This window comes from Camelus bactrianus, chromosome 4 (genome assembly GCF_048773025.1).
Source record: "Camelus bactrianus isolate YW-2024 breed Bactrian camel chromosome 4, ASM4877302v1, whole genome shotgun sequence".
Lineage (NCBI taxonomy): Eukaryota > Metazoa > Chordata > Mammalia > Artiodactyla > Camelidae > Camelus > Camelus bactrianus.
Window position 1 is genome coordinate 56,162,765 of NC_133542.1, and position 25,397 is coordinate 56,188,161.

The 25,397-nt window shown below is 39.5% G+C and overlaps 1 protein-coding gene across 1 annotated transcript in view; it reads right to left on the bottom strand.

Annotated features, from left to right (window-relative positions):
* The window catches only part of CTNNAL1 (catenin alpha like 1), a 50,827-nt gene extending 26,218 nt beyond the window's left edge, over positions 1-24,609 (bottom strand). Inside the window, exons 1-6 of the mRNA XM_074361954.1 lie at positions 24,355-24,609; positions 13,530-13,719; positions 7,405-7,592; positions 4,795-4,914; positions 2,230-2,319; positions 1,014-1,184 (exon numbers count right to left, since the gene is read on the bottom strand). Coding sequence (XP_074218055.1) covers positions 1,014-1,184; positions 2,230-2,319; positions 4,795-4,914; positions 7,405-7,592; positions 13,530-13,719; positions 24,355-24,495 — 900 coding nt within the window. The 5' untranslated portion in view covers positions 24,496-24,609. The remainder of the gene's footprint in view (positions 1-1,013; positions 1,185-2,229; positions 2,320-4,794; positions 4,915-7,404; positions 7,593-13,529; positions 13,720-24,354) is intronic.
* Between the last annotated feature and the right edge of the window lie 788 nt (positions 24,610-25,397).

Here is a 25,397-nt window from a genome sequence, read left to right on the forward strand (position 1 = left end):
CTTGAGCTGATGAGAATAGCTTACATTTGTTTCACACTTTAGAGTCCTTCCACGAATATTATTTCAAATTAATCCTTACATATGACACATTTTAACATGATCCATGAAAATACCAAGATTTGGGAAAGTCAAGAAGCCACAGGGAAGTAACAGCTTCCCCTTCTCCTCTTGGCCCAAGTTATCTCCAGTCCTAGGAGACAGGATTTTTTGAAGCTAGGAAAGAACGTGGATCAAAGTGAGGTATGAAATTGACAATGAGAACCTGAGAATTTGTGAATTTAAACAGAATGACAACATAAAAACCAAGCCATGATAACCACATACCATTTATGTTAAGTTTTTTTTACTTTCCCTTTAATAAGAACATATATATGTTTTTAAATAGCAGCTTAGTAGAGTGTTCTTTTTTGAAGGCCATTCATTTGTATGGTTTCACAAGATTTGTTCATAAATTTGAAGTGCGGAATACATAAAAGTATCTCGTTTCCCTCTACAGATGCCGAGAAGATAACCTCTGACAGTGAGACCCAGTCTATTCATGATTGGTCAGCCCTGCAGGATGCCCGCTCGTGGAAGTGGCCTCAGTACAGCACTGGCCCAGGCCAGAACCAGAAATGCACCCTCAAGAGGCCAAAGTCCTGGCTCTACCCCTGCTTGTTTCCGTGATTATCCTTTGACCTTTGACAAGACATCTCTCCTCTCAGCCTTGACAAAAAGAGAAGATTAGAAGAATAATCTCTAAGATTCCTTTCAGGGATAAGAACTCTGAAAGAATCACTGGTCCCTGTAGTTTCCTTACCCTCAGGAGGAGATGTGGGGTAGGGCCCATGGCATAAACACAGACCAAGTGCTGTAAACTGAAAGGCCATGGACTTTGGGACCAGAGAGCCCTGGTTCTAAAGAAAGGTTCTACCACACATTAGCTTTCTTCCTCAAAAACATGGGTACAGTAATATCTACCTAAAAGGGAAGTTAAAGAAAAAAAAATCAAAATATATTCTCTCTGTTCTTACCTTGAATTCTTTAATTCCAGTGAAAATACTGATAGATGAAATGTCAGTCTCTCCATTTGGTTTGCATTCGGTCACAATTTCAATTACCTTATCCAATGCCACTTTCATTCGGTCAAACACTCCTTCTTTGTTTTTATGGGCTGATTCACAGTTGGGATGCCTGAGACACGTCTTTGAAACAATTGAAAAATTTTATGTTAAGATATGGTCCATATCATAATACACAAAATCTTATTGAGAGCATGTCATGCTAATAAAAAATGGTTCTTTACCAAAAATTCCTGTGTCCCTGGCTCACCCAGCTGCTGCTCCTCACTACAAGTGGAAGCAGGATGAGTAAAAGGCAATATAGTAAGGTTAAGTGAAAAAGGCAGAGCGTAAAACTGTATCTTTATACTTCAGTTTGTTTACTTAAAAGTTTGTGGGGGGGAACCCTGTATCTTCATCATGATTCAAACTTTCAAAATGTTGCCTTATACATGCAAGGGCTAAAAAAGAATGAGGAGAAGTGAACAGATGTTACATAAGTGTGGGTGCATCTTTGTCTTTCAAAAAATGATGTGAAGGAAAAACTATCCCAGGGCCCGGCTATGAACAGAGCCTTCCAAGCAGGCTCCAGTGAATTCTGTTTCTCTGGCTTCACTGATCCTAACAGAGAGTTAATATTTTAAGCAGAAAAGGTAATTCTAAACAAACTGCTAATTAGATGTTTACCAGTTCAACTTGAATTGTACCGATTTGCTGGTCGACTGCCGTTTGGAATTATAAGCTCTTGATTGACAATTTTGTTAAAAGTAGAATAAGGAATTAGAGGTATGAATTTACGGAATAAACAAACTAAGGGCTGACTTAATACTCTGTTGTTACTTAACAGATTGTAACTTGCCGAGCTTTTTCTAGAGCACGTGTGCTGGCTCCCTAGTAAGACTAGCAAAACCCTGCAGGCAGTGGGCAAGCATGACAGGCCTCAATTCACAGCACTAATAAGCCAGCTCCTGCTTAGTTGCTCAATCAAAGCTGATTCATAGGTTACCTGATGTTTGGAACTGGGGAAGGAAGTTAACATCCTCATTAAAGAATAACTGAGATTTGACTATCACAGCCTATTTTCCAAATTGTTACTTTGATCTTTTTAAAACGTAAAATATATACACTAAATGCATTTGATCAGATTTTCAAATTAATTTACAACACAGTAAAACAGGAATTTTCTTACCTTTGAAGCTGTGAGAAGCATCATGGTGCACTTTTCAAGAACTGCCCTAGCTGCTGCCATTCTTGCCTTTTTCTTTTCATCTTTCAAATCCTAAAAATGAAATAAAATTACTAAGCAGCCTAGGGTCATGTAAACAATCCAGTTTCTTGAGAAATCATTTACTCAATAATAATAATACTACTGAAGAATTAGGTAAACACTGTTTAAAAAAAGTGACAAGGTAAAAATAAATAAAGTTTCATACAATATCACCACTTTAATGTAAATACATCAACACCACAGAGTGGAAAGAAACAGCTGCCCTTATGCAGGGTGGCAGAGCCAGGAGCCAAGGCCCAGGAGGAGGCTGCCATGTGGCTCACATCCTGGTGGCCTGCACACCTGACATTCTTGTGTCCACGTGAACACAGCTCACTCCTAACCAGAAACAACCATCTTGTGCTTTACTAAATTAAAAGTGACTTATTTATTGAGCATTTATGGGCTATTATCTCCTTCAAAATAGACACTTCGATGGCAGCTCTTTCAGGGACCATGTCTCATTAATCCCATCCAAATGCTTATTCATCTCCATATGAGTTTTGTTTGCCCTAAACTCAGCCAATATGCCGCTCTAAAATGTTCTTAGGAATTTCTTGGGTATATACTATTCCCCAACTAGAATACAAATTCTGAAGTAGGCACTGTGTTTTGGTTTTTTGTTTCCCTTTGGGTTTCTCTTCATAGAGCCCTTGATATGAATGTGTGTGATCACAAAAGGTCCCCACGTATTGCTGATCAAATCTGCAACCAAATACTCTCATAATGATTTGGCTGTAACCATCTAAATCAGAGGTCAACCAAACTTTTCAATAAAAGGCCAGATAATAAAGTTTTGAGGCTTTCTGGGTCATTTGGTCTCTGAAACAACTACTTAATTCTGCCACTCTAATATGAAAGCTACCCTAGATAAAATATCAACAAATTAACGTGGTCCTGTTCAAGACTTTACTCATGGACACTGAAATTTGGATCACATAAAATTTTCACCTGTGTTGTTAGTTTTTTCTTATTTGTGAGTTGGGTGAAAAGGCCTTTCTTACAAATAACAAAGATCTAAGTTTGAAATTTTTTTTTATTTGTTTTAATAAATTAGAGTAGATTCAAAGTTACCCCAACAATAATATCACTCTCATCCACTTGCATCCCAATACAGCTTTCTTTAATAGGAAAGTAAGAAACAAAGTTACATCCAGTACATGAGAAACTGCATACAACCCAAAAGCTAATTCAGGTCATAATGTCACATTCTAAAGGACTCTGTCCTACGTGTGACTACCATCCATCAGGAGTACCTGTCAAAAATAAAGGTTGAGGTCACTCCTAAAATTTCCACCCATTCCTCATCTTTAACACACTAGACAGGACTTCTGGCAAAACAAACAAACAAACAAAAACAACCCTGTAGGTCTAGCTGACAATGCACCAAGTGGGCACGCCATACATAACACTTGTAAGGCACACACGCCACCATATATTGTGTGGTGTCAGCAAGTTATCAGAAAAGATGGCATCTCAGTCTGATAGAGGGCTGGTGCACAGGACAGAACAGAGGCCTTCTAAAACCCAGATGGTCCAAGAAGCACTAAGTGAAGCACGTAATCCAGCCTGTCACTTTCCAAGGCAATACCCATCTTCCATCTCCAGTTACAACCAAGGAAGTTCACGCCCAAGACTATGGCCTACAATTCGACATCAAAGCGTCTCAAGAAGAGGTCATTTATATATTTAACTTGATAAGATGGACTCTGCACAAATATCCTGACAAGGAGAAGTCAGTCCTGGTTTCGGTACAGTCTTCCACCTCCCTAAACTTCAGAACTTATAGTCTGAGTTGGCGAACAGACCTACAAAGAGCTAATATTATGGTGTAGTAGGAAAACTACAGGCTTTAGAATCAGATGTAACTGAGTTCAATCTGCTAGAAGAGTGACCTTGGAAAAGTTTATTATCCTGTGAAATTCAGTTTCCTCATGTTTCAAGACAGTAATAAAAACACCTACTTTATAGGGACGTTTTGAAAATTAAATGAGATCATAAATATTAAGTAGCTTAACATACAGACAATGCAAATAGCCCAATGCTTGGGTTAGTACCTAGAATACAATTACAGAAAGATATAATAACAGAACAATACACAGTAACAAATTACAGAAAGACTAATAACAGAGCTGTATAACAAAATACTGTCAGAATATGTATGATGATTCATTTATTTGCCTGAGCCCTTGTAGAAGAGTCAAATGGAAAGTTCCATAAAAGAGGAAGTACTTGAGCTGGGCCTTGAAGGCAAGTATGACCTTTCCCAGTGTGTGAGGTGGGAATATATTTAAATGTTATCTGTGTGCAAAAAAAGACATACAGATCTACTGACTTTATCCTGGCTTGTTTATTAAAGGCTTTCAAAACCAAGGGTATAGATTTAATAAGCAAAGAAACCAACCCAAATGATCATGAAGATCACACCTCCATCCAAACTGGAAAATATACATGTATCTCAAGATTTTAAAATGTGGAAATACATACATTTTGTCTGTCTCCAGTTAGATGTGCAAACTCTACCATTTCATTTCCAAACTGACTGAATATTTGGACAAACTCTTGAAAGCTGTTCACTTTCTCTAGTCTTTCCATAGTTGCAAGAACCTGCAAACAGAGAATATTTTATTACCAGGTGTAGATGTAAAGGAGACTGAGACATTGAGCCTGAGCTGAGAAAGGAAAAAAAGAGAAATTCTAAATTCTAGAGGAAAGCTGAGGAAGAGCCTGAGGAGAAGACTGAAAAGGAGGAGCTCAGAGAAGCAGACGCAGATTCAAAGGTTAGAACCATTTAGAGAATGATTTCTTTTTAGAATGGGGAGACTTGGCTTACTTGAAAATTAAGAGGAAAAAAAGTAAAAGAAATGATTAAATATACAAGAGAAGGGATCACTTATGTAACAAAGTCTGGAGAAGCTGGGAATGGGCAGGGCTAAGATAATCAAATCTTCGAAGAACTAGGAAGGGGATGAGGCTAAAAGACGATACACAGAAGCTTTAAGGCTCAGTGAACCAGAATCGGGGCAACCCTGTCCTTCTCAGGAAAATGCAAGGAAGGTCACCCGCAGAGTGAGGACTGGAAAGGGAGACTTGGGATCTAAGGAGCAGGAAAACAGTTTGGATCAATCAGAAACCGCCTGTGTCAAATAAGTTAATTGCCAAGAAGCTTTGGACACCCTGGGGTGGATAGAGAGCATGTCTGTAACAGAGCCAACAATGGTATGTGTTTTCTTGACATTAGAACCAAAGTAAATAAATGTGAAACATATTTTCAAATACTTTTCTCTAAAATAACAGTACTGGATTAGTTTTAGTCAGACCAAGATAGGTAAAGAAAACACAGATATCCTGTGTTTACGTATTTTTAACGAGGATATGATGGACACTTGGCGTGTTAATCTGCCCTGGCAGCTCAGGAAGTCCAGGAGACTCACGCAGATAAGGCAGATTGCCACCAGTGAGCAGAACCTCCGTCTTCCAAAGACAGGAAGGCTTTTTCCTATTCCTCTAGCACTGCCTGATCCATCTCTCCGATTTCTTTTTCTCTTTAAACTTATACTTTCCAATTCACTCAATACCAGCCAAGTAGTTTTTGTTCTCAAGCCAGTAGAAGGATCCCTTCCCTGGCTGACTGCCCTCTTCCTTGCCTAGGGAATTATCCAGGGAAAGAAGTGATTGCACACACCCTGGCTTCCTGGCGGATGGAGAGGCATGGCCATTATCCGAAAGACTGGAAAAGGTCTAGCTAGATGGGGAGAGTTAAAATCTATTCTCTAAATTTTGTGATTATTCAGTAATATTTAGAAACTTTGCATACAGAAATTTTGTAGCGTGGATAATTGTGGTTTTAGGTGATTGAGCTATTTCTTAAGTTTAAGCTTAAACTCTGACTTGAGGGAAAAAAGGCACTGAGGAATTCAGTATTTTTAGCAGCTAGGTTTCTACTACATACATTGTCATGGTGCTCAGCTTTACTTCCCAAATTTGTACATGTGAAAAGTTTTTGCCTCAACAAGTAGATAATGGTTTTCTGAGAAGAAACATGATTTGCATTCAAAAGTCTAGGCCCAGTACACACATCATTTAGGAAATGCAGGTATAGGTTAAACCCCACTTTTTTTTTTAAGCCACACAGACCATTTCATTACCATATACATTGTATAAACTGGTACAAAATAATAACAAAATAATACACACAGCTGACCTTAGATCATATGACATTTTCAGAAGCTATCTTCAGCTGTTTTCAGTCTCTGAAGATTACATTTTTAGTTGCATGTGTAGCTCACTACGTGGCTTTGATGCAACATTTTCATACGTTACTTTCTTTTTTGAGGGGGAGGTGGTAAACAAAGTTTATTCTAGGAAGAGCAACTCTGAGAGATAAAACTGTTTTAAAATCTACATATATGTACTGTTCATTGTTTCTTAGAACAGTTTAGAGCTTCAGCTTTTTAAACTTACATGGTTATCAAAGGAATAGAGCCAACCACAAAATAAAAATCAACAGAATGCAGTAATCCAATCATAAAAGCAGTCAAATGTCCTTACACATAGTTAAGAAACAAATCATCTAAGTTATAAATAATAAGTAGTTCATTTATGTCCTTTTTTAAATATTCCATATATAAGCAATATCATATGGCATTTTTCTTTTTTTTTTAACATTTTTTAATTGAGTTTTTGTCATTTTACAATGTTGTGTCAAATTCCAGTGTAGAGCACAATTTTTCAGTTATACATGAACATACATATATTCATTGTCACATTTTTTTTCGCTGTGAGCTACCACAAGATCTTGTATATATTTCCCTGTGCTATACAGCATAATCTTGTCTATCTATTCTGCATATGCCTGTTAGTATCTACAAATTTTGAAATCCCAGTCTGTCCCTTCCCACCCCCCGCCCCCTTCGGGCATTTTTCTTTCTCTTTTGGGCTTACTTCACTGGGATACCACTTTTAAACTACAGACAATTAGAATAATAAAAAATTAAAATAGACAAGCATTGCCAAATTACCTCAACTTAAAAAAAAAAAACACACTTCATGACCAACCGTGAAAGACACAAGTAGAACCATCAGAAAGACAAGTACCTTGTTTCTCGATCTTATTATCTGCTTAATGACTACTCGGTCTGCCAGCAACAACACTTTTGTCACTGAAGAAAGAAGTAATCTTGCAGCCTTTATAACTCCTGTTTTGTCTGTAAAAATTGTGATCTGGCCATCAGATTCTGGATGATTCAAGCTGCCTACGTCTGTAAGCGCTGCAATTGTTTCACCTAAGGTGAAAGGCAAGGAGGGGAAGTTAAATTGAGAATAAGATAACACAAATTAAAATCCAGACTTTAATCTTTAAGATAATGTGCCCAATGGGTAGAAACTTGGCTTTGGACTCTTATTTCAGGAACAAGAAATAGCTTCTCCTTGATGAGCCCAACGGCACATTCCTAAGAACTGTGAAAAATTGTTGCCTTTACTGAGTTTGAAAAATACAACTTTTGTTTCCAGTGGTATGGCAAATTACATGATCCCAAAAGCCTCCCGCTCTACAGGACTGAGTAAGAGAAATCCCAGGAGCCAATAACCAAAGAAGAACCTGAGAGCAGAGCAGTAAGCAGCTGCCCAGGCCTTGGCCAGGGGTCGGGGGATAGAGGGAGGACATGGTGGGATGGGTCACTGCCCATCTCCACAACCTGAAGGCACCTGGGTTTCTATGGACATTCAGGGAGAGGAGGCAAGGCTTTGGGCCCCAATGGGAGGCTTCCTCCATGAAAAGGGGGCCTAGAAGAATCATTCATCCGTAGGCAGAGGGAAACAATAAGCAAGTTCATCCATTGGTCAGCCTGGGCACTGGGTGGGAAAACATAGCAAAAGTGTCCCTCCTAAGAACTCAAGTCACAAGCTGACCCTCAGGTTTGCTATTTGAATTTATACTTATGATGCCCAACATAAACCATTCTAACAAATGAACCCAACTCTCTAGAAAAAGTCTCTTCTTCACTGTTGCTATCAAACCTTTTGATTTCTGTAATAGCAATTGTTCCTCAATAAAAAAATTTAAATATTTGTTGTCGCCCAAAATGAAACAAAACTGTAATTATTTCTAAACCTTACTATTTAAATTAACAAGATAAAAAAATTTTTTTCATCATCTTGTAATGTTCAAGATCATTACTTAAGTCCTAAATAAATCTGAGAATATAACGGATTGATTTTCTCACAAAAGCCCTCTTGTCAATATTATTACATACACCTAAGAAGCTTAGGAACTTGAGTAAAAGTATCTAAATTTTAATGGACAGATTACAAGGTGCGACATAATGAAGTCAAGATTTAGGAAGATTTGTCTGATAGAAGCATATAAAATGGACTGGAAAGGAGAGATTCAGAGCCAGGCTGCTAATCAGACAGCTATTTTAATTGTGGGTATGAAGTGGAAAGATCTTACCAGGCTGGTAGTCATAGGAATATAAAAAGGATGATTTGGGAGATACTGAGGAAAGAAAATTAAAATTAGTACCTTAACAGAGATAAGAAGGAAAGGGAAAGTGAAAAAAATGGCTTCAAGGTTACAAACCTAAGTCACTTAAAAGAGTCAGAGGGGTATGGGAAGGGAGATGATAAATTCACTTTCAGACAATAGGAATTTGAAACACAGGAAAACCCAAAAGATAAGCCACTAGATATGGACTGGTTACATATAAGGACAATAGCTGAAGCTCTACTACTAACAGATGAAGTCTGCGGCAGCCAGCCTCCAAGGTGGCTCCCAATGATCCCCAACTCCTGGCATTTTCATTCTCATGCTGTCTCCTCACACATCACACCAGGGTTGGTATGGCGGAAGTGACAGTATGTTACACCCAAGGTTAGGTTGTTAAGGACACTGGGGTAGCATCTCAGTTCTCTCTCTCTCTCTGAAGGAAGCCAGTCACCATGTTGTACGCAGCCATTACTACAGACAGGCATACATGGGGAGGAACTGAGGCCTCTAGTCAACCGGCAGCAAAAATGGGAAGCCTGCCAATAACTAAGAGTGGGAGCTTGAAAGCAGATCCTACAGTCCAGTCGAACCTTCAGATGACTGCAGGCCCAGCCAACATCCTGACTTCAGCCTCATGAGAGACACTGACCCAGAACCAGCTGGTTAAGCTGCTCCTAATTTCTGACCCTCAGAAACTACTGCAGGAATACATGTTCGTGGTTTTAAGTTGCTAAGTTTGGGTTAATATGTTACACAGCAATAGGTAACTAGTACAAAGCTTATACAGCAAATTAAGCAGAGAAAAAGAGGTTAGAACTAAATATTAATGCACAGAGAAAGGAGCAGGAGGAAAAGTATCTTTCTGTAATAGCAAAAACTATAAAAATGCTTCCTCTGCACCCCTGGGAAATGTTACTTTTTCCTGTAGCCCTCAATCACCAAGGATATTACATATGAACCTGGGCATATGGTGTTCTTTAACTTTTCCTTTTTCTGACTAAAGCACAGGCATTTAGCCCTAAGTATGTGGGATGGTAACATTTGGTTAGCTCCACCAACAAAGTCAAATGCTTCTTTAACATTATAAAGTTGTTCTAAGTAGAGACTGTTCAAAAGTTAGTTCCCCGGAAAAGTCACAAAGCTGTCTAATAGCTCTATGGCCATCATTTTTTGACTTGTTATATGTAACTAGTTAGTGTTATATCTTATAGCAAAGATTCAAAGTCAGTCAAATACAAATATTCTCTGAGCACCCATAGAAAATGTAAAACTTGACTAGTATCCAAGTGAAAAGTAAAAACACAGCAGGGCATAGATGAAATGGGTAGTATCAAGAGGTACAAAATTCCAGTTATAAAATAAGTCACGGGGATGCAATGTACAGCCTGGTGGCCATAGTTAATAATGCTGTATTCCATACTTGAAAGTTGCTAAAGAGTAAATCTTAAGTTCTCATCACAAGAAAAAAAATTTTGTAATTATGTGTGAATGTTAACCAGATCTACTGTGGTGATCATTTCACAATATATACAAAGATCAAGTCATGACATTGTACACTTGAAACTAATACGATGCTATATGTCACTTATACCTCAATTAGAAAAAAGTAAAACACAATGCAGAAGTTCAACACGGGGAAAGAAAAGTTAAAAATAATAGTTACAATGAAAACTAATATTTATTGAGCACTTTCTATATGTCAGTGCATACATGCATTATATCAAAACACTTCTATAAACACTAACAACATCCCCATTTTATAGATGAGAAAACTGAGGTTTAAAAAAGTTTAGTAGTCTGCCCAGTACCACACTGCTAGCAAGTGGAAGAGCTGGGATTGACTCCAGAGTCCCAGTTTTTTATCACTACTTTATATTATTTCCCTCAAATAAGTATTAAATGGTCCCAAGGAAAAGGTAATTATTCTGGGCTGAGTGGGCTAGAAACATTTCAGGAGTGATTTAGGTGAAGTCTTAAATTTATACATGTTTAAAGAAAATAGGGTTTCTATATCATACAACTCCAGGAGGCACCTTTCTCATTCTCTTACCTGACTGACTATATGAGGCAGTTACCAAGAAAGGAAAGGTCACTTCACAGGAGAAGAGACAAAATATGGAACCCATGACACCAAGACAGCCTCCGAAAGACTCCTGTATGGAGCTCCTAGGCTTACAGGACTTGCGGGGCAGCACGGTCTGCTAGAGCGGGCGAAGGTGTCCACAGCCTCTTTTCTCACCCTACACTGGGCACAGTGACATATTATGAAGCCAATAAGGTGAGGACTCAGGTTGCTCTTTCATTTAAAAACCCCTACTCTTGCTTTAAATAAAGATTTGCTTAAGAAACAATAGTATGAAGAACACCTCTGCATTTTCTGTTGAATTGTTCATTGCATTATGTAATAATGTCTGTTGTATAAGCTCCCACACAATAACTCAGTGCCAGGGAAAAAAGTCGCTTTCCTCTTGACAAGCTGGTTTGTTTCCTTTTAACAAACAATGAGAATTATATAACCCTTTCTTTCCCACATTTCTGTCTTGCCTTCCAGGAACTGCAAAGATAGATTTCATGTTTTATTAGAGTAACAATGCTGGCTGAAGCTTCTACTATATTTATTTTCACTTTCTATTTTAATGGGTTTATTAAACATATATATTGAATTATAAGCTATTTAAAATCTCTTTTACTATGTAGGCAAAATATAAATTATGAATAGAATAAGGTCATCCCCTCTTCCCCACATAAAATCTATTCTATATCCCAGTGAATGGATAGAAACCCAAGAGTCAATTCAGAATCCTCCCTTTCCTTTAATCAATAACCAAGTTCTATCATTTAACCACCTTAGTGGATATTTAGTGTACTTATCTTGCTTTTTATATCCTTAAGACATTGCCTTGGTTTAGCCTGGTTTACTGGAAAAGCTTCCATATTAATCTTCCTGGCTTTAGCCTCAGTGCTCTCTCAGTCACCCTTCATTTGTTCATTTCCTCCATACTACCAGAAACATGTCTAACACAAAACTATTATCTTTCATCTAGCCCCAGATTCCTCAATCTATCAACTATATAGTAACACCTAAAGTCACTCACGTAACACTCAGGACCACGTATTGTCTGGTTGGCCCCTCCATATCACTTGGCCTTATTTCACCCCTTTCCTTCAGGATGATCCTCCAGGATGATCCTCCAGACGCACCTGCTCCTCCCTCAGGATTGCTCATCTCAATTAATATCACCACCATTTACCCAGATGTTCATACCCCAAACCTTAGAGTTTTCCGTGACCCTTCCCATCACAGCCCACATCCAAACTAGCAGCAAATCCTACCAGCTCCACCTTGACAATATAACCAAATGCAACCGCTCTTCACCACCTCAAATGCTATCACTTGGACCAAGTCACCATCATCTATCACCTGAACCATAGCAAAAGCCTCCTAACCGGTCTCTGATTTCACCCTCATCCCCCATAAAATCCATTCTCAATACAGGAACCACCAGGGGTCCTTTTAAAAAAATCAATGAGATTATGTCATTACCTTGCACAAAAACTTCCACTAGCCCCTCTATGACATGTAGAACACAGTCCAAAGCTCCTATCTTTGCCTAGAAGGCCATACCTGTCCTCGCTCTTCTCTTTGCCTTAAATGGCCTTTCCCCAGATATTCACATAGCTGGGGCCTTCATTTCATCGCTGTCTGCTCCAATGTTACTTCCTTAGAGAGATTTCCTGACCTCCCTATTTCTGTAGTTCCCAACTGGGAGCCATTTCGACCCCTCAAAGGACATTTGGCAATGCTGAGACGTTTCTGGTGGTCACAAAGCAGGAAGAAGGGAATCTCCTGGCGCCTGATAGGCAGACGTGAGGGATTCCGCTAAACATTCTACAAAGTACAGGGTAGCCCCCCACTCATAACAAAGATTTATCAACAAATAATTATCCAGCCCAAAATGTCAACAGCATCAAAGGTGAGAAACCCTGACCTCTCTAAAATATACCTCCTTTGGTCTGATCTCCTAACCCTTCCTCTGCTTTATTATTTTCATCATAACTATCACTATCTGACATTATGCATACACCTATTTATTTGCTTGTTTGTGGTCTCCCTCACTAGAACGCAAGTTTCAAACTTTTTTTATTGATTTCTACATGGCTATATCCCTCTGGCCTAGAAAAAGGCCTGGCACATGGCTAGCACTCAGTAAATACTTGTTGAATGTATAAGTGGATAAATGATACTTCCACAAAGCTGAACTGTTTGTATCCATCAAAACTCCCCAGGTTCTCTAAGACTCCTGTGCCACCAATTATAGAGGCTTGTGGGACATCCAGAAATTTGAAGTCAGTCTGATTTGTCTGCTGTAGAGATAGTAACATGCTTATTTTCATCTCCATTTCCTACGTGGTGGTAAACAAGCTAATAGGCTCCTTAATGGCAGAATCCACGACTCGCAGTCCTCTATACCTCTCGCATTCAATGGCTGATGGCAAGGATGGTGGACTTCCAACCTGCCCAGTGAAAGAAGTCAATGTTTCAGATTTGGGACTGGGTCCAAGAGAAGTTCAATATTCCTGGAAGCTAACCAGGCCTTTAATGTCCTAGGCATCTGTAATCACAGGGCTAAAACACAGTACATACCTTTACTCAAAATAAAACAATAATTTGTCATTATATTCAAAGCAATAAAATGGGTATAAATAGGCTTCAACATCAATATCCACATACCTGCTTGTTTAGCTTCAGTACAGGCAATATTTATTTCTTCTTTCAAATCCCAGTTTTCGTTGGCAATAGCCTCCCCTACTTTAACAAATCTTCCAACTGCCAAGTTGACGGCTTGTCCTACACGCTGAATTGCTTGCAGAGTCTTATCGGACTTTTTGGTATTATCTTTATGATTAATAAGTGTGGTGATCTAAAAATAAAAGACAAAAGCAACCTGCTGAAATTTTATCTCCATACCTTTTTTTTTAAAAAAAAAAAACTATATTCCAAAGGCCTAGAAAATTAATCTCAGCATTCTACACTAGCCTAATAGACTAACTTGATAGTTTTAATGCCTCAACCCAAGCCAACCAGCAAATCATCCTGCACCCCTCCTGAGGACAATGTTTCTATTAATAACAATTCCAAGCTTACCTGAGGGCAGTTAGCTGGGGCACACAGCTGCTAAGTGGTGAAGCCAAAATTCACAGTCAGACAATTTGGCTCTGAGGCCACTCCTTCCCCCCCACCCCCAGCTTTACTGAGATATAATTTACATATAACATTGTGCAAGTTTAAGGTGTACAATGTGATGATCTGATACACATACATATTGCAAATGCTTCCACAACATATTGCATTTGATATCACCATAGGGGTAGTTAATACTTCCATCACCTCACATAATTATCTTGTTTTTTGAGGGCTTTTTTGGTGGTGGTGGTGGTAATGGTGAGAACACTTAAGATCTACTCTCTTAGCAACTTTCAAGAACATAATACAGTATTCTTAACTATAGTCACTATGCTGTCCACTAGAGCCCCAGAACTTACTCATCTTATAACTGGAAATTTGTACCCTTTGACCAGTATCTCCCCACTTTCCCCACCACCCGGCCCCTAGCAATCACCATTCTACTCCATTTCTATGAATTCAGCTTTTCTAGATTCCACATATAAGTGAGATCATACAGTATCTGCCTTCTCTGCCTAACTTATTTCACTTAGCATAATGCCTACAAGGTCCATCCATGTTGTGGCAAATGGCAGGATTTCCTTCATTTTCATGGCTGAATAATAATTCCATTTTATATTTTTATCACATCTTTATCCATCCACTCATAGGACACTTAGGTTGTTTCCATATCTTGGCTATTGTGAATGCTGCTGCAATGAACATAGGGGTGCAGGTATCTCTTCAAGATCCTGATTTCACCTCCTTTGGGTATATACCTAGAAGTGGAATTGCTGGATCATATGGTAGTTCTATTTTTTAATTTTTTGAGAAATCTCCATACTCTTTTCCATAGTGGTTGTACCAATTTATATTCTCACCAACAGAGCAAAAGGATTCCTTTTTTCCACATCCACTCCAACACTTGTTATCTCACCTTTTTGATAAGTCAATTCTAACAGCTGTGAGGTGATATGTCATTATAGTTTTGACTTTTATTTCCCTGATGATTAGTGATACTGAGCATCTTTTCATGTACCTGTTGACCATTTGTATGTCTTTTTTTGAAAAATTTCTATTCAGTTCCTCTGTCCATTTTAAAATCACATTCTTTTTGGCTACTGAGTTATATAAGTTCCTTATAATTTGGGGGTATTAACTCTTTAGCAGACAGACGGTTTGCAAATACTTTCTCCCATCCTGCAGATTGCCTTTTCATTTGGTTGATTATTTCTTTTGCTGTACAGGAACTATCCAGTTTGATGTAGTCTCACTCATTCATTTTTGCTTTTGTTACTTGTACTTTTGGTGTTATTATCTGAAAGTCCATCGGGAAGACCTTTGTCAAGGAAATTTTTCCCTATATTTTTTTCTAGGAGTCTTATGGCTTCAAGGCTTACATTTAACTCTTTAGTCCATTTCAAGTTAATTTTTATGAGTGGTGTAAGACAGGGGTCCAATTTTATTCTTTTGCATGTGATTATCCAGTTTTCCCAAATAACTTATTGAAGAAAATATTCTTTAACCATTGAGTATTCTTGGCTCCCTTGTCAAATACTAGCTTATTGTATATGCACAAGTTTATTTGGGAGCTCTGGATTCTGTTCCATTGGACTATGTGTCTATTTTTATGCCAGTACCATACTGCTTAATTACTATAGCTCTGTAGCATAGTTTGAAATAAGGAAGTGTGAAGTGTCCATCTTTGTTCTTCTCTCTCAGGTGCTTTGGCTAGTTTGGACTTTTGTGCTTCCAAACAAATTTTAGGATTTTTTTCTATTTTTGTTAAAAATGCCATTGGAATTTTGATGGGGCTTGCATTGAGTCTATAGATAGCTTTGGGTAATATGGACCTTTTTCCATTTACTTATGTCTTCTTCAATTTCTTTCATCAAAATCTTAGAGTTTTCAGTGTACAGATCTTTCGTTTCCTTGGTTAAATTTATTAAGTATTTCGTTGTTTTTGATGCTACTATAAATGGGATTGTTTTATTTCTTTTTCAAATATTTTGTTTTTAGTGTATAAAAACACAAATTTCTGCATGTCAATTTTATCCTTCAACTTTAACTCATTTATTAGTTCTGACAGTTTTTTGGTGGAGTCTTCAGGATTTCCTATATATAATATCATGTCATCTGCAAATGAAGGCATTGATTTCTTCCTTTCTGACTTTGATGCCTTTTATTTCTTTTTCTTGCCTGAATGCTCTGGCTAGGGCTTCCAGTACTGTGTTGACTAGGAGTGGTGAAAATGGATACCCTTTTCTTGTCCCTGAACTTAGAGGAAAAGTTTTTAACCTTTCACTGTTGAGAATGATGTTAGCTGTGGGTTTGTAATATATGGCCTTTGTTATGCTGAGGTATATTCTTTCTATACTCAATTTGTTGAGAGATTTTATCATGAAAGGATGTTGAATTTTGTCAAATGCTCTGTCTGCACCTATTGTAATGATTATATATTTATTTCATTTTTATTTATGTTGGTGCATCACACTTATTGATCTGCATATATTGAAACATCCTTGCATCCCAGGGATAAATCCCACTTCATTATGGTGTATGACCCATTTAATTCAGTCTGCTAGTATTTTCTTAAGAATTTCTGCATCTATATTCATCAGGGATACTGGCCTGTAATTTTTTTTTCTTTCTCGTGTCCTTATCTGTCTCTGGTATCAGGGTAATGCTGGCAGAGGCCATATTTTTAAATACCACTCTATAATGCCTCACAAAATCCCAATGAAATAAGTACTAACATCACTCTCATTTCACAAGTGAGAAAATTGGACAGCATCAAGAGTAAGGAAATTGCACATCAACAAGAGTAGGAGAATTAAGATTTAAATCCAGATACTCTGACTCCAGAGCCTAGCCTCTTAACCACTTAGCCAGACTGACTTCTCTGTTGATAAGAGGATTAAACGAAATGATGCAAGTATTGGTAAGCACTCAAAGGCACATTATAATCTGCTGTCTTATTTCATTCTTAGGTACCATTAAAGACAAGAAAACTGAATCTGAGCGAAATTAAGTACTTGGCTCAGACAGCTAAGAAGTGGCCTAGTTTAGAAATTGAACCCAAGTTTATCTGACACCAAAGCCCATCCTGTACTGTTCCCTTTAGTGGAGCTTTTCAGTCTTCCTGGGATTTTTCTTTTTTCTTTTTTGGAAGGGAGAACACTGTCTTCAAAATAAAATATTACCTAAAATTACAGGTAACCACATCAAAGAAGAGTTGCTATGGTTGAATTTTGAGGATAACTATGGGTCATGGGAAGCAGGGAAACAAATATGAATCCTCTGAGCACTAGCTTAGTCCTTCTTCATACCTGCTAGACTCTAGGGAACTCTTAGGACCACCTGGAGAACAAAGAACTTGACTACCATTGACTATTCCAAACAACCATCTTGGAAGAGATTCTGGAGAAAAGAAGTTTAAGTTGTGTTTATTAAATCCTGTATTTATATAAAGTTTAAAATTTTCATTTGTAAAGAAAAGATCCTACAATTAGGCTAAAATACCAACTATTGTTCAGTTCTGAAGCACTCATTTTTGCTTCCACTACAAGCATCCTTCCCAGAACATAATTAGGTGTGGCTATCTTCCTCTTATTCAAAGCAGTCTGGAAAACATTCAATCCAAATGCAGGTATGCATTTAAAATTGAATTTAGAGGAGCCAAGTCAATTTATAAATTTTCTTATTAAAAGGTCTACTTATATCCTAAAGTTATTTTCAAACTTTTTAAAAGAGAAGTCCAAAAAGTTAGACATGTTGATTGATTTTTTTCAAAAGTGGGGAGGGGTAATATAGAAAATCTTCAAGAAATAAAAATCACCCATAATCCCACTATCCTGGAGCAACTTGACATTTTTCTTTTCAGTCTTGCTTTATACATAGACATACTTAAACACAATTTAACAAAAATGAGACCAAACTTCAATCATCATGCAAAAAAATGACCAGTTAGTATTTACCATTAGCTGACACTATCTAATGTGGTTTACATGTATTGATTCATTTAATACTCATATCTCTATGAGGTAGATACTATTACACTCATTTTACAGATAAAGAACCTAAAATTTGAAGAGGTTAAGAATTTGCCCAAGGTCACAAAGCCAATAAATTGCCTCTCAGTTACTACCCTGCCTCTTTCCTCCCAGGATTATGTTAAAGATCAAGGGAAAGACAGCTGGTAATACTGTCTTGTAAATTATAATGTGCCAAATAAAATTTCAGCTATTATTCTGCAAAAGTAGGAGGCATATTAAACTGGAGGTCACAACTTGGAGTTGCCCTAACAGCAGTCTGGAGAATGCCTGAATGAACCAGAAGAGAGAACAGAGAAGGCATCCCATGGGGAAGAAAGAGGATCTGATGTACTGAAGAACTCTGTTGCAGAATAAAATAAGAACTAGGGCTTACTTGGTACTTTCTAACAAAAGGTGTCAAGAAAGTATATCCTAGCAGTAAGAGCATGAATCCTGGTGTAGCTTTGCCTGGGTTTGAGGTCTGGCTCTGCCATGTGACTATGTAGCAAGTTATCTTACCTTTCTGTGACTCAGTGTTCTCATCTGCAAAAACAGGAATAATAATAATACCCATCTCATAAGGTCATTGTGGTAAACAGATCAGTACATGCGTATAAAGTGCTTAGAATAGCATCTGGTACTTGGTGAACACTACATAATGATTAGATATTACCCAATTTGCATTTCTAGAATCTCTGTTCTCTCCTCACGTTTGTGGTATTATTTTATTTTCTAGAAGAACTGACAGTAATCTCTTGATTGAAATGGATTATTTTAGTTTACTTATTTTTGTGGGGAGATAAGAAAGAAAGTGAAGACCCAGGGAGAGGGAAAAAAAAAAAGGTAGTAGGCCAGATAAAGGAGCAAACCCTTAATTCCTTGGGACCTGAAAAAAAAAGTGGAGTTAGCCCAGGACAGAGAAGTTTGTTTCTGGGCTTAACTCATTAGTAAATTCTCAAAATTATTAGATATAAAAATCAGCTAATCAGTTGTAGAAACCAACACAGAAGAAAACACATCAAATCATGGGGAGGCCATGGAAAAGCAGGAAAAGGGGCATTTTCACTTACTTTCCACGCCACTTACATGTTTTCTCTTTGCAGTTAAAACCACACATATATTCTCATACACAAATCAGCAGAGCGCCCCATATGTTCTCTATTCATCTCCAACTTAATGAGACAAAGGTCCTGAAAAGCTTCCAGGACAATGCTGAGAGAACTGGGAAGAGGAGGGGAGCCACCCTAGAAAAGCAAAGGGTCTGTATAACAGTGAGGGAGGTAAATCTGTCACAGACAGGAAAAGACTAGTGGGTGGGAGAATAACATTCCACGCTAGGGTGGGGCTGTGTGGCAGATAGCCCTCCTCCCTTCCTCGGTTAAAACCATTGTAAGCCTGGGAGTGGGAGTTTTGACAGGAAGAATAAAGTGATTATTAAAGAAGGCGGGGAGCTGCTCTGCAGAAAATGTGTTTGAGACTCGGCCCAGAGCTTTTAAAAAAAAATTTTGTCTGAATTAGGAAATACACAACAAATGAAGTGCACCACTTAAAGAAATGAAAGGAAGACATAACAAAACCACCAAGTTTAGGAGAACATTACCAGCACCTCTGACAACCCATGTGCCCTGTGGGCCCCTCTCTTTCCACATCACTCCCCTCTCACGCCCCACTCCCCAGAAGGAACCACTATCCTGAGTTTGTGTTCATCATTTCCTTATTATAACTCTTGTACATGTGTTATATCCCTAAATGATACACGGTTTTGTTTTGCCTGTTTTGAACCTTTAATTTTTTCCCCTAACATTATGTTTTTGAGATTCTTCTATATTGATAATTATAGCTATGGCTCATTCATTTCACTGCTGCATAGTATCTCACTATATGAACTTAGCACAATTTATTTTGATATTCTACTGTTAAAATACATTTGGGCAGTTTCCAGCCTCAGGCCATTAGAAGTAGAAAGACTATCAACATTCCAATCTATGTCTCTAACACACGTGCAGGAGTTTCTCTAAGGGTATGGATTTAAGAGTGAAATTCCTGGGTCACAGATAATACCCACCTTTGACTTTAGCAGATTACATCAAGCTGTTTTCCAAAATGGTTGTACCACTGACATTTCCATCAGCTCTACATTCCTCACCAACATTTGTTCTCACTGTGGTTTTCACTTGTACTTCATCGATTTCTAACAAAGCTGAACATCTTTCCACATATCTTTTGGACATCTGTTTCCTCTTCTGTGAGATGACTGTTTTACCAATTTTCAGTGGGTAATCTTATTTTTGATTCATTGAAGCCCTTTATTTATCCTGGGTGCTACCAATTATTTGTTGCTTATTTGTATTGCAATCATATTCTCTCACTTTATGGCTTATACTTTCAATTCTGATGAACAAAGATTCTCCACTTAAATGGAGCAAATATATCAATGTTTGTTTAGGTTTTGTACTTTTGGTGTATTAAGAAATCCTTTCCCACCATGAGGTGGTGAAGATATTGCCCTATTTTTTCCCCTAAAAGTTGTAAGCTTTCACTTTTGTACTGATGTTTTTAATCCATTTGGAATTGATTTTTGTATATAATGTGAGGTGGGGATTCAATATCATGTATTTCTGTTTAGATAACCAACTGTCCCCCCCTTTTAAAAAAAGTTCTTTTCCCCACTGACCAGTAGTGCAAACTTCGTAAATTATCAAGTTTCCATACAGGTGTGGATCTGTTTCTAGGGTCTCTGTTCTTATTCACTGGAGTATTTGCCCATCTCTGTTCTTAAACCCACACTATTTTAATTACTGTAACTATATAATAAGACTTGAAAGCTTGTAGAACAAGTCTACCCACCTTGTTTCTTTTTTGGCTGTTCTTGGCTCTTTGCTCTCTCATATAAAGTTTAGAATAATTTTTATGGAATTCTACTCAAAAATTTCTGTAAAATTTTCATTGGAATTGCATTAAATTTATAGATCTATGGGGAAAAATTGATATGTCTATGATATCAAGTCTATCTAGCCAGGAACACAGTACTTCTCTCCCATTTATTTAGCTCTACTTTGGCCTGCCATAAATTTTAAAACTTTTCTCCATGAAGTTTGGCATCTCTTTCGCTATACACATATTTTGTTGTCATTTTTATTCTAACTGGTATCACTTTTTTAGAACTATTTTTTTTCTGTTTGTTATTAATGGAGAGAAATACAGTTGACTTTAGAAGCTTACAATCAGTGAACTTACTAAACCTCCTAATTTTTATAATTTATTTGTAGACTCTCAAGTTTTCTATGTAGACAATTATATTTTGATTTTTCCTTTCCTGTATTTACACCTTTCACTTCTCCTTGTCTTGTTGCACTGGTTAGGGTTTCCAATGCAGTGCTGAACAGAAGCTATGATAGCAGGCATCCTTTCTCTTGTTTCTAGTTTTAAAGGAAATACTTATTTTAAATTTGACTTCCTGCTATGATGCTGACTATAGGTTTTCTGTAGGTACTCTTTATCAGGTTAAGGAAATTTTCTTCTGTTACTAGTTTGCTATGTCCTCTTTATCATGATTAGAAGTTGAATTTAACTGAATGTTTTTCTGCATCTATTGATAAAAACATATACCTTTTCTAATATGTGAATGCAGAAAATTATATACGTTTGTCTAGTATTGAGCTATCCTTGCAGTCCTTGAATAAGGCCAGTAACCCAGAACTTTTTACTTGGAGAGTTAGAAGAGGTTAGATGATCTCAGAGTAGAAACTGTGCTTAAAACTCACTAAACGGTACAAGGCTAGCCCTACCTGTTCACCTCAAGACCCTGTCTCTTTTATGGCACCATTTCTGACTCATCCACATCAGCTCTGAGCTCTTGGAGCATTTACTATTGATGCTGTTCATCTGACACTTGGCATGTGCTTTTCGGTACCTGTCCTGCCTCCCAACTAGAATACAAGTCCCTTAGAGAGTAGCAACTAGAAAGCACACAACAAAGACCTGCCTAAAAGGCTTAAAATATTCTTGTGGATATGATGGTAAAACATAAGTTGGGTAATAATGCAACATCCGTAGAAAATGAGACTCCTGGACAAGAGTTTTCTAGAGCTGTGGTTTTAATCTGCTTATACTCCCTAAAACCTAAAAATCATTCTAAATTGTATTCCACATTTTCCTGCTTGGTTAGTGTCCCAGCTATGCTTCAGATATTTCTTGATTTTGAGCATTATTTAACTTTTTTTTTGTTGAATACAGTCAGTCATTAGGAATATCAGTTATAACAGTGTTAAAGATCCAGCTACGGACACAGAATGTTGTGCAGTGCAGGACCTCAGTCAGGGCCCTGAACCAATCTTTAACAGGGAAGAAAAAAAAAAAAAAAAAGCTGGCATTTTCCCCCTTTGGCATTGACCTCTAGTTAACTCTCAGCAGCCAGTTCACATGTTTCCTCTTTCACTCTCCTACTCTCTCCACCCTCTTACCCCAGAATTACACAACGTAGGACTGTAGGACTGATACACTTTTAGCAGTGATACTGTGAAAAGTTACCATTTCTCCAGATTACAACAAACTTCCAGCTTGTTTTTCCCATTGTGGGCTCTTTTCTCTGTACCTACTGCTAGCTGACCTCATCGCTGCACCTAATCTCTAGAGAGAACAAAGAGTATGGTTAGCTAAGAGCACAGACTCTCAGACCATGCTGCCTGAGTTCAAATCCCAGTTTGACATTTACAAGTGAAAGTCCCATGACAAGTTAGTTAACCTTACTGATGCTCAGTTTCCTCATTCATATGAGGACCAACATATATCTACCCCATAAGATTGTTATGAGAATTAAATGTGTTAGTATGTATAAAGTGCTTAGAACGTGACCTAGTGCATAGTAAGCATTATATATGGATTGTTAAATGGATAAAATACCACTCTCTTAATTTTCTCTCTTAAAACTATTCCAGTATCTCTCATTTTGTGTTGTGGTTGTGTTGGTGGTGGTAGTGGTTTTCTTTTGAGGGAGGGGACAATGTAGACCTCACTAACTAATCCTCAAGCTCCTCCTTCCCACTGATCAGTGCTTCTATCACACATGGAAGGGAAGAGGGTGGAGGAGTGCCTGGAGTACTCATTCACTGTCCAGTTACCAGGCTGAAATCAGCACAGGTGAAGAAAATGGAGCCGTTTATTTAATTAGCATGGCAGGAATCCAGGGATATGTATGACTGCTGTTTTCAAATATTTGCAGAGCTGGGATGGAGAAGAGATGACATTTAAAATTCTATGGAAGAGCTACAGGCTTCCCGTCACGGAGTTAAATGTTTAAGCAGAGGACTGGTGACCAGGTGTCAAGGATGCTGTATGAAAGATCTTTTTAATTTAGAGTCAGACAACTTTTAGGATTCCTTCTACCTCTAAAATCTTGGCAATACTACTGTGAGTCATCAAGACGTTGCAATCTAGTCGTGAGTCACACATCGCCAACGAGCTCCTGAAGGCACAGAATTCTTCACTTCCCACAGTGCTTGGCACATCACAACAGATCTAGGTGAGGAATTCTAGCCCTCAGGCTGCATAAAACTCAGCTCACAGTAACAACTTCTCTGAAGCCAACCGCGTCAATTAGCTGATTGCAGGCTTCTGTTGTGACCAATAAATACAATAAAGCATACATCCCAAATGGGATTTGGCCAAAAGATGTGCATCCGGATTAACTATCAGACAGTCCTTCACTTCACCCTTCCGAGGCCGGACAAAAGCCAAATGAAGTGAAGGAGTCAGGTTAAGGGGAAGGGTCAGGGTGGCCCGGGGTGAATGCGAGACGGGCGAGCGGACGCACACGCAGGGGCAAGGGACAAAGGCCTTGGGGAGAGGAGAGCACGCTGGACTTGGAGGCCGGCAGGAACGCCCCAGCCCGAGTGGCCACAGTCCGGGGATGGTGGGGATGCAAGCGTGCGCCGGCAGCGGGTTAAAGAGCGGCAGCGGGGAGGGCCGCTGAGCGCCTGCGGAGCCCCTACGGGGGTCCTCTCCGCCTCTCGCGAGCTGGCCTCGAGGGGCCGGGGGTCACGGGAGCCGCAGCCCGGAGGCGGGTCCTGTGCGGAGGCCGGGCGCGCACCTGCGGCGGGCACTCAGGTCGGTACTAGGCTCCCTGCGCCGCAGCCCACTCGGCCCCACCGCCGGGTTTCGGATGGTCAAGCTCTGGTCGCCTCAGCTGAGGCCATTCCTCAAGCCCCAGACAGGAGGTCGGACACTGACGCCGTAGTCCCGGTGCGGAATGCGGGGTAGTGGCTGCCTCACGCCCGGCCCGGCCCCCGCCGCGCGAGCGACCGCCGCCATCGCGGGCCGAGGCCGGAGGGAGGCGAGGGGCCCCGCGGGCGCCGCTTTACCTGAGAAACCAGCGGGAGCAGCGTCTGCTCCACCGAGCGAGTTTTGATCTCGAGTCCCGAGTCGAAGGCGAAGCCCGACGGGCCGGAGCCGTGCATTGCCCCGGCGCCGCCAACGCCGGCTGGGCCCGGAGAGGCGGCCATGGCCCTCGGCTCGTCGCGCAACCTGGACGCCGCGCCGCTGCGGGCCCGACGCCCGCCAGCCAGCCTGCTAGCAGAGACCGCGATGCACCCGCGCCGCCCGAGGCCCCGCCCCCAACCGGGCCCGCCCCCGGCACGGCCCCGCCCACTCCACGCGCTCCAGTCTGTGGGGCGCCCTGCAGCCCCACCCCCTAACCCGGGCCCCGCCCCTTCTGTCCCCATTCCCCGCCCTGCCTGTCTCGCCTCGGGTCATTCTTCAGCGGGTCCCACACGTCTCGCCTCCGCTAGAGCACAGAAACAGGATACCTGAGGGCCTCCCACGACCAAGTGGCCTCTTACCAGGACAAGGACATCCAGGCTCAAAGCTTCCCATTCTCCCGATAAGAGACTCGTCCTAACTGAATTCCCGGAGAAATTCCCATGATTTCTGGAAGCTGCGCTTGGATTGAAACAGGTAGACTAGAACCAGAGTCAAGCCTGTAGGGAGGGGCTTTTACTCTGAGACAGGAATTCTACAGTCTTCCTGGAGCTTCTGGGGAAGGTCCTGTTTCCCTCTCCGCCCTGCTCTTTTTCCGACCATATCTTTTTCACAATTTGAACTGGAGTGAAGATGAAACATTTGATAATGCAATCGTTTAAGGAGTATCTGAGTACTTGTCAAGAGAACAGGGATTTGGGTATTCTTGGGCTACTGATCAGAATCACTCTTCGAAAGGAAATTAAATAGAACGTATGGGAAATCCTCACCTACTGCTCAACACTTTTATTTTTAAAACTACTTTTCAAAATTACTTTTCCCCTAGTGCCTAGTACAGAGCAGTTTCTTAACAGCTGTTTAGTAACTGAAAAGAGCGTTAGCGTACATTTCTGATGAAGTTCACTTAAGAGTAAGGCTAAGAATCAAC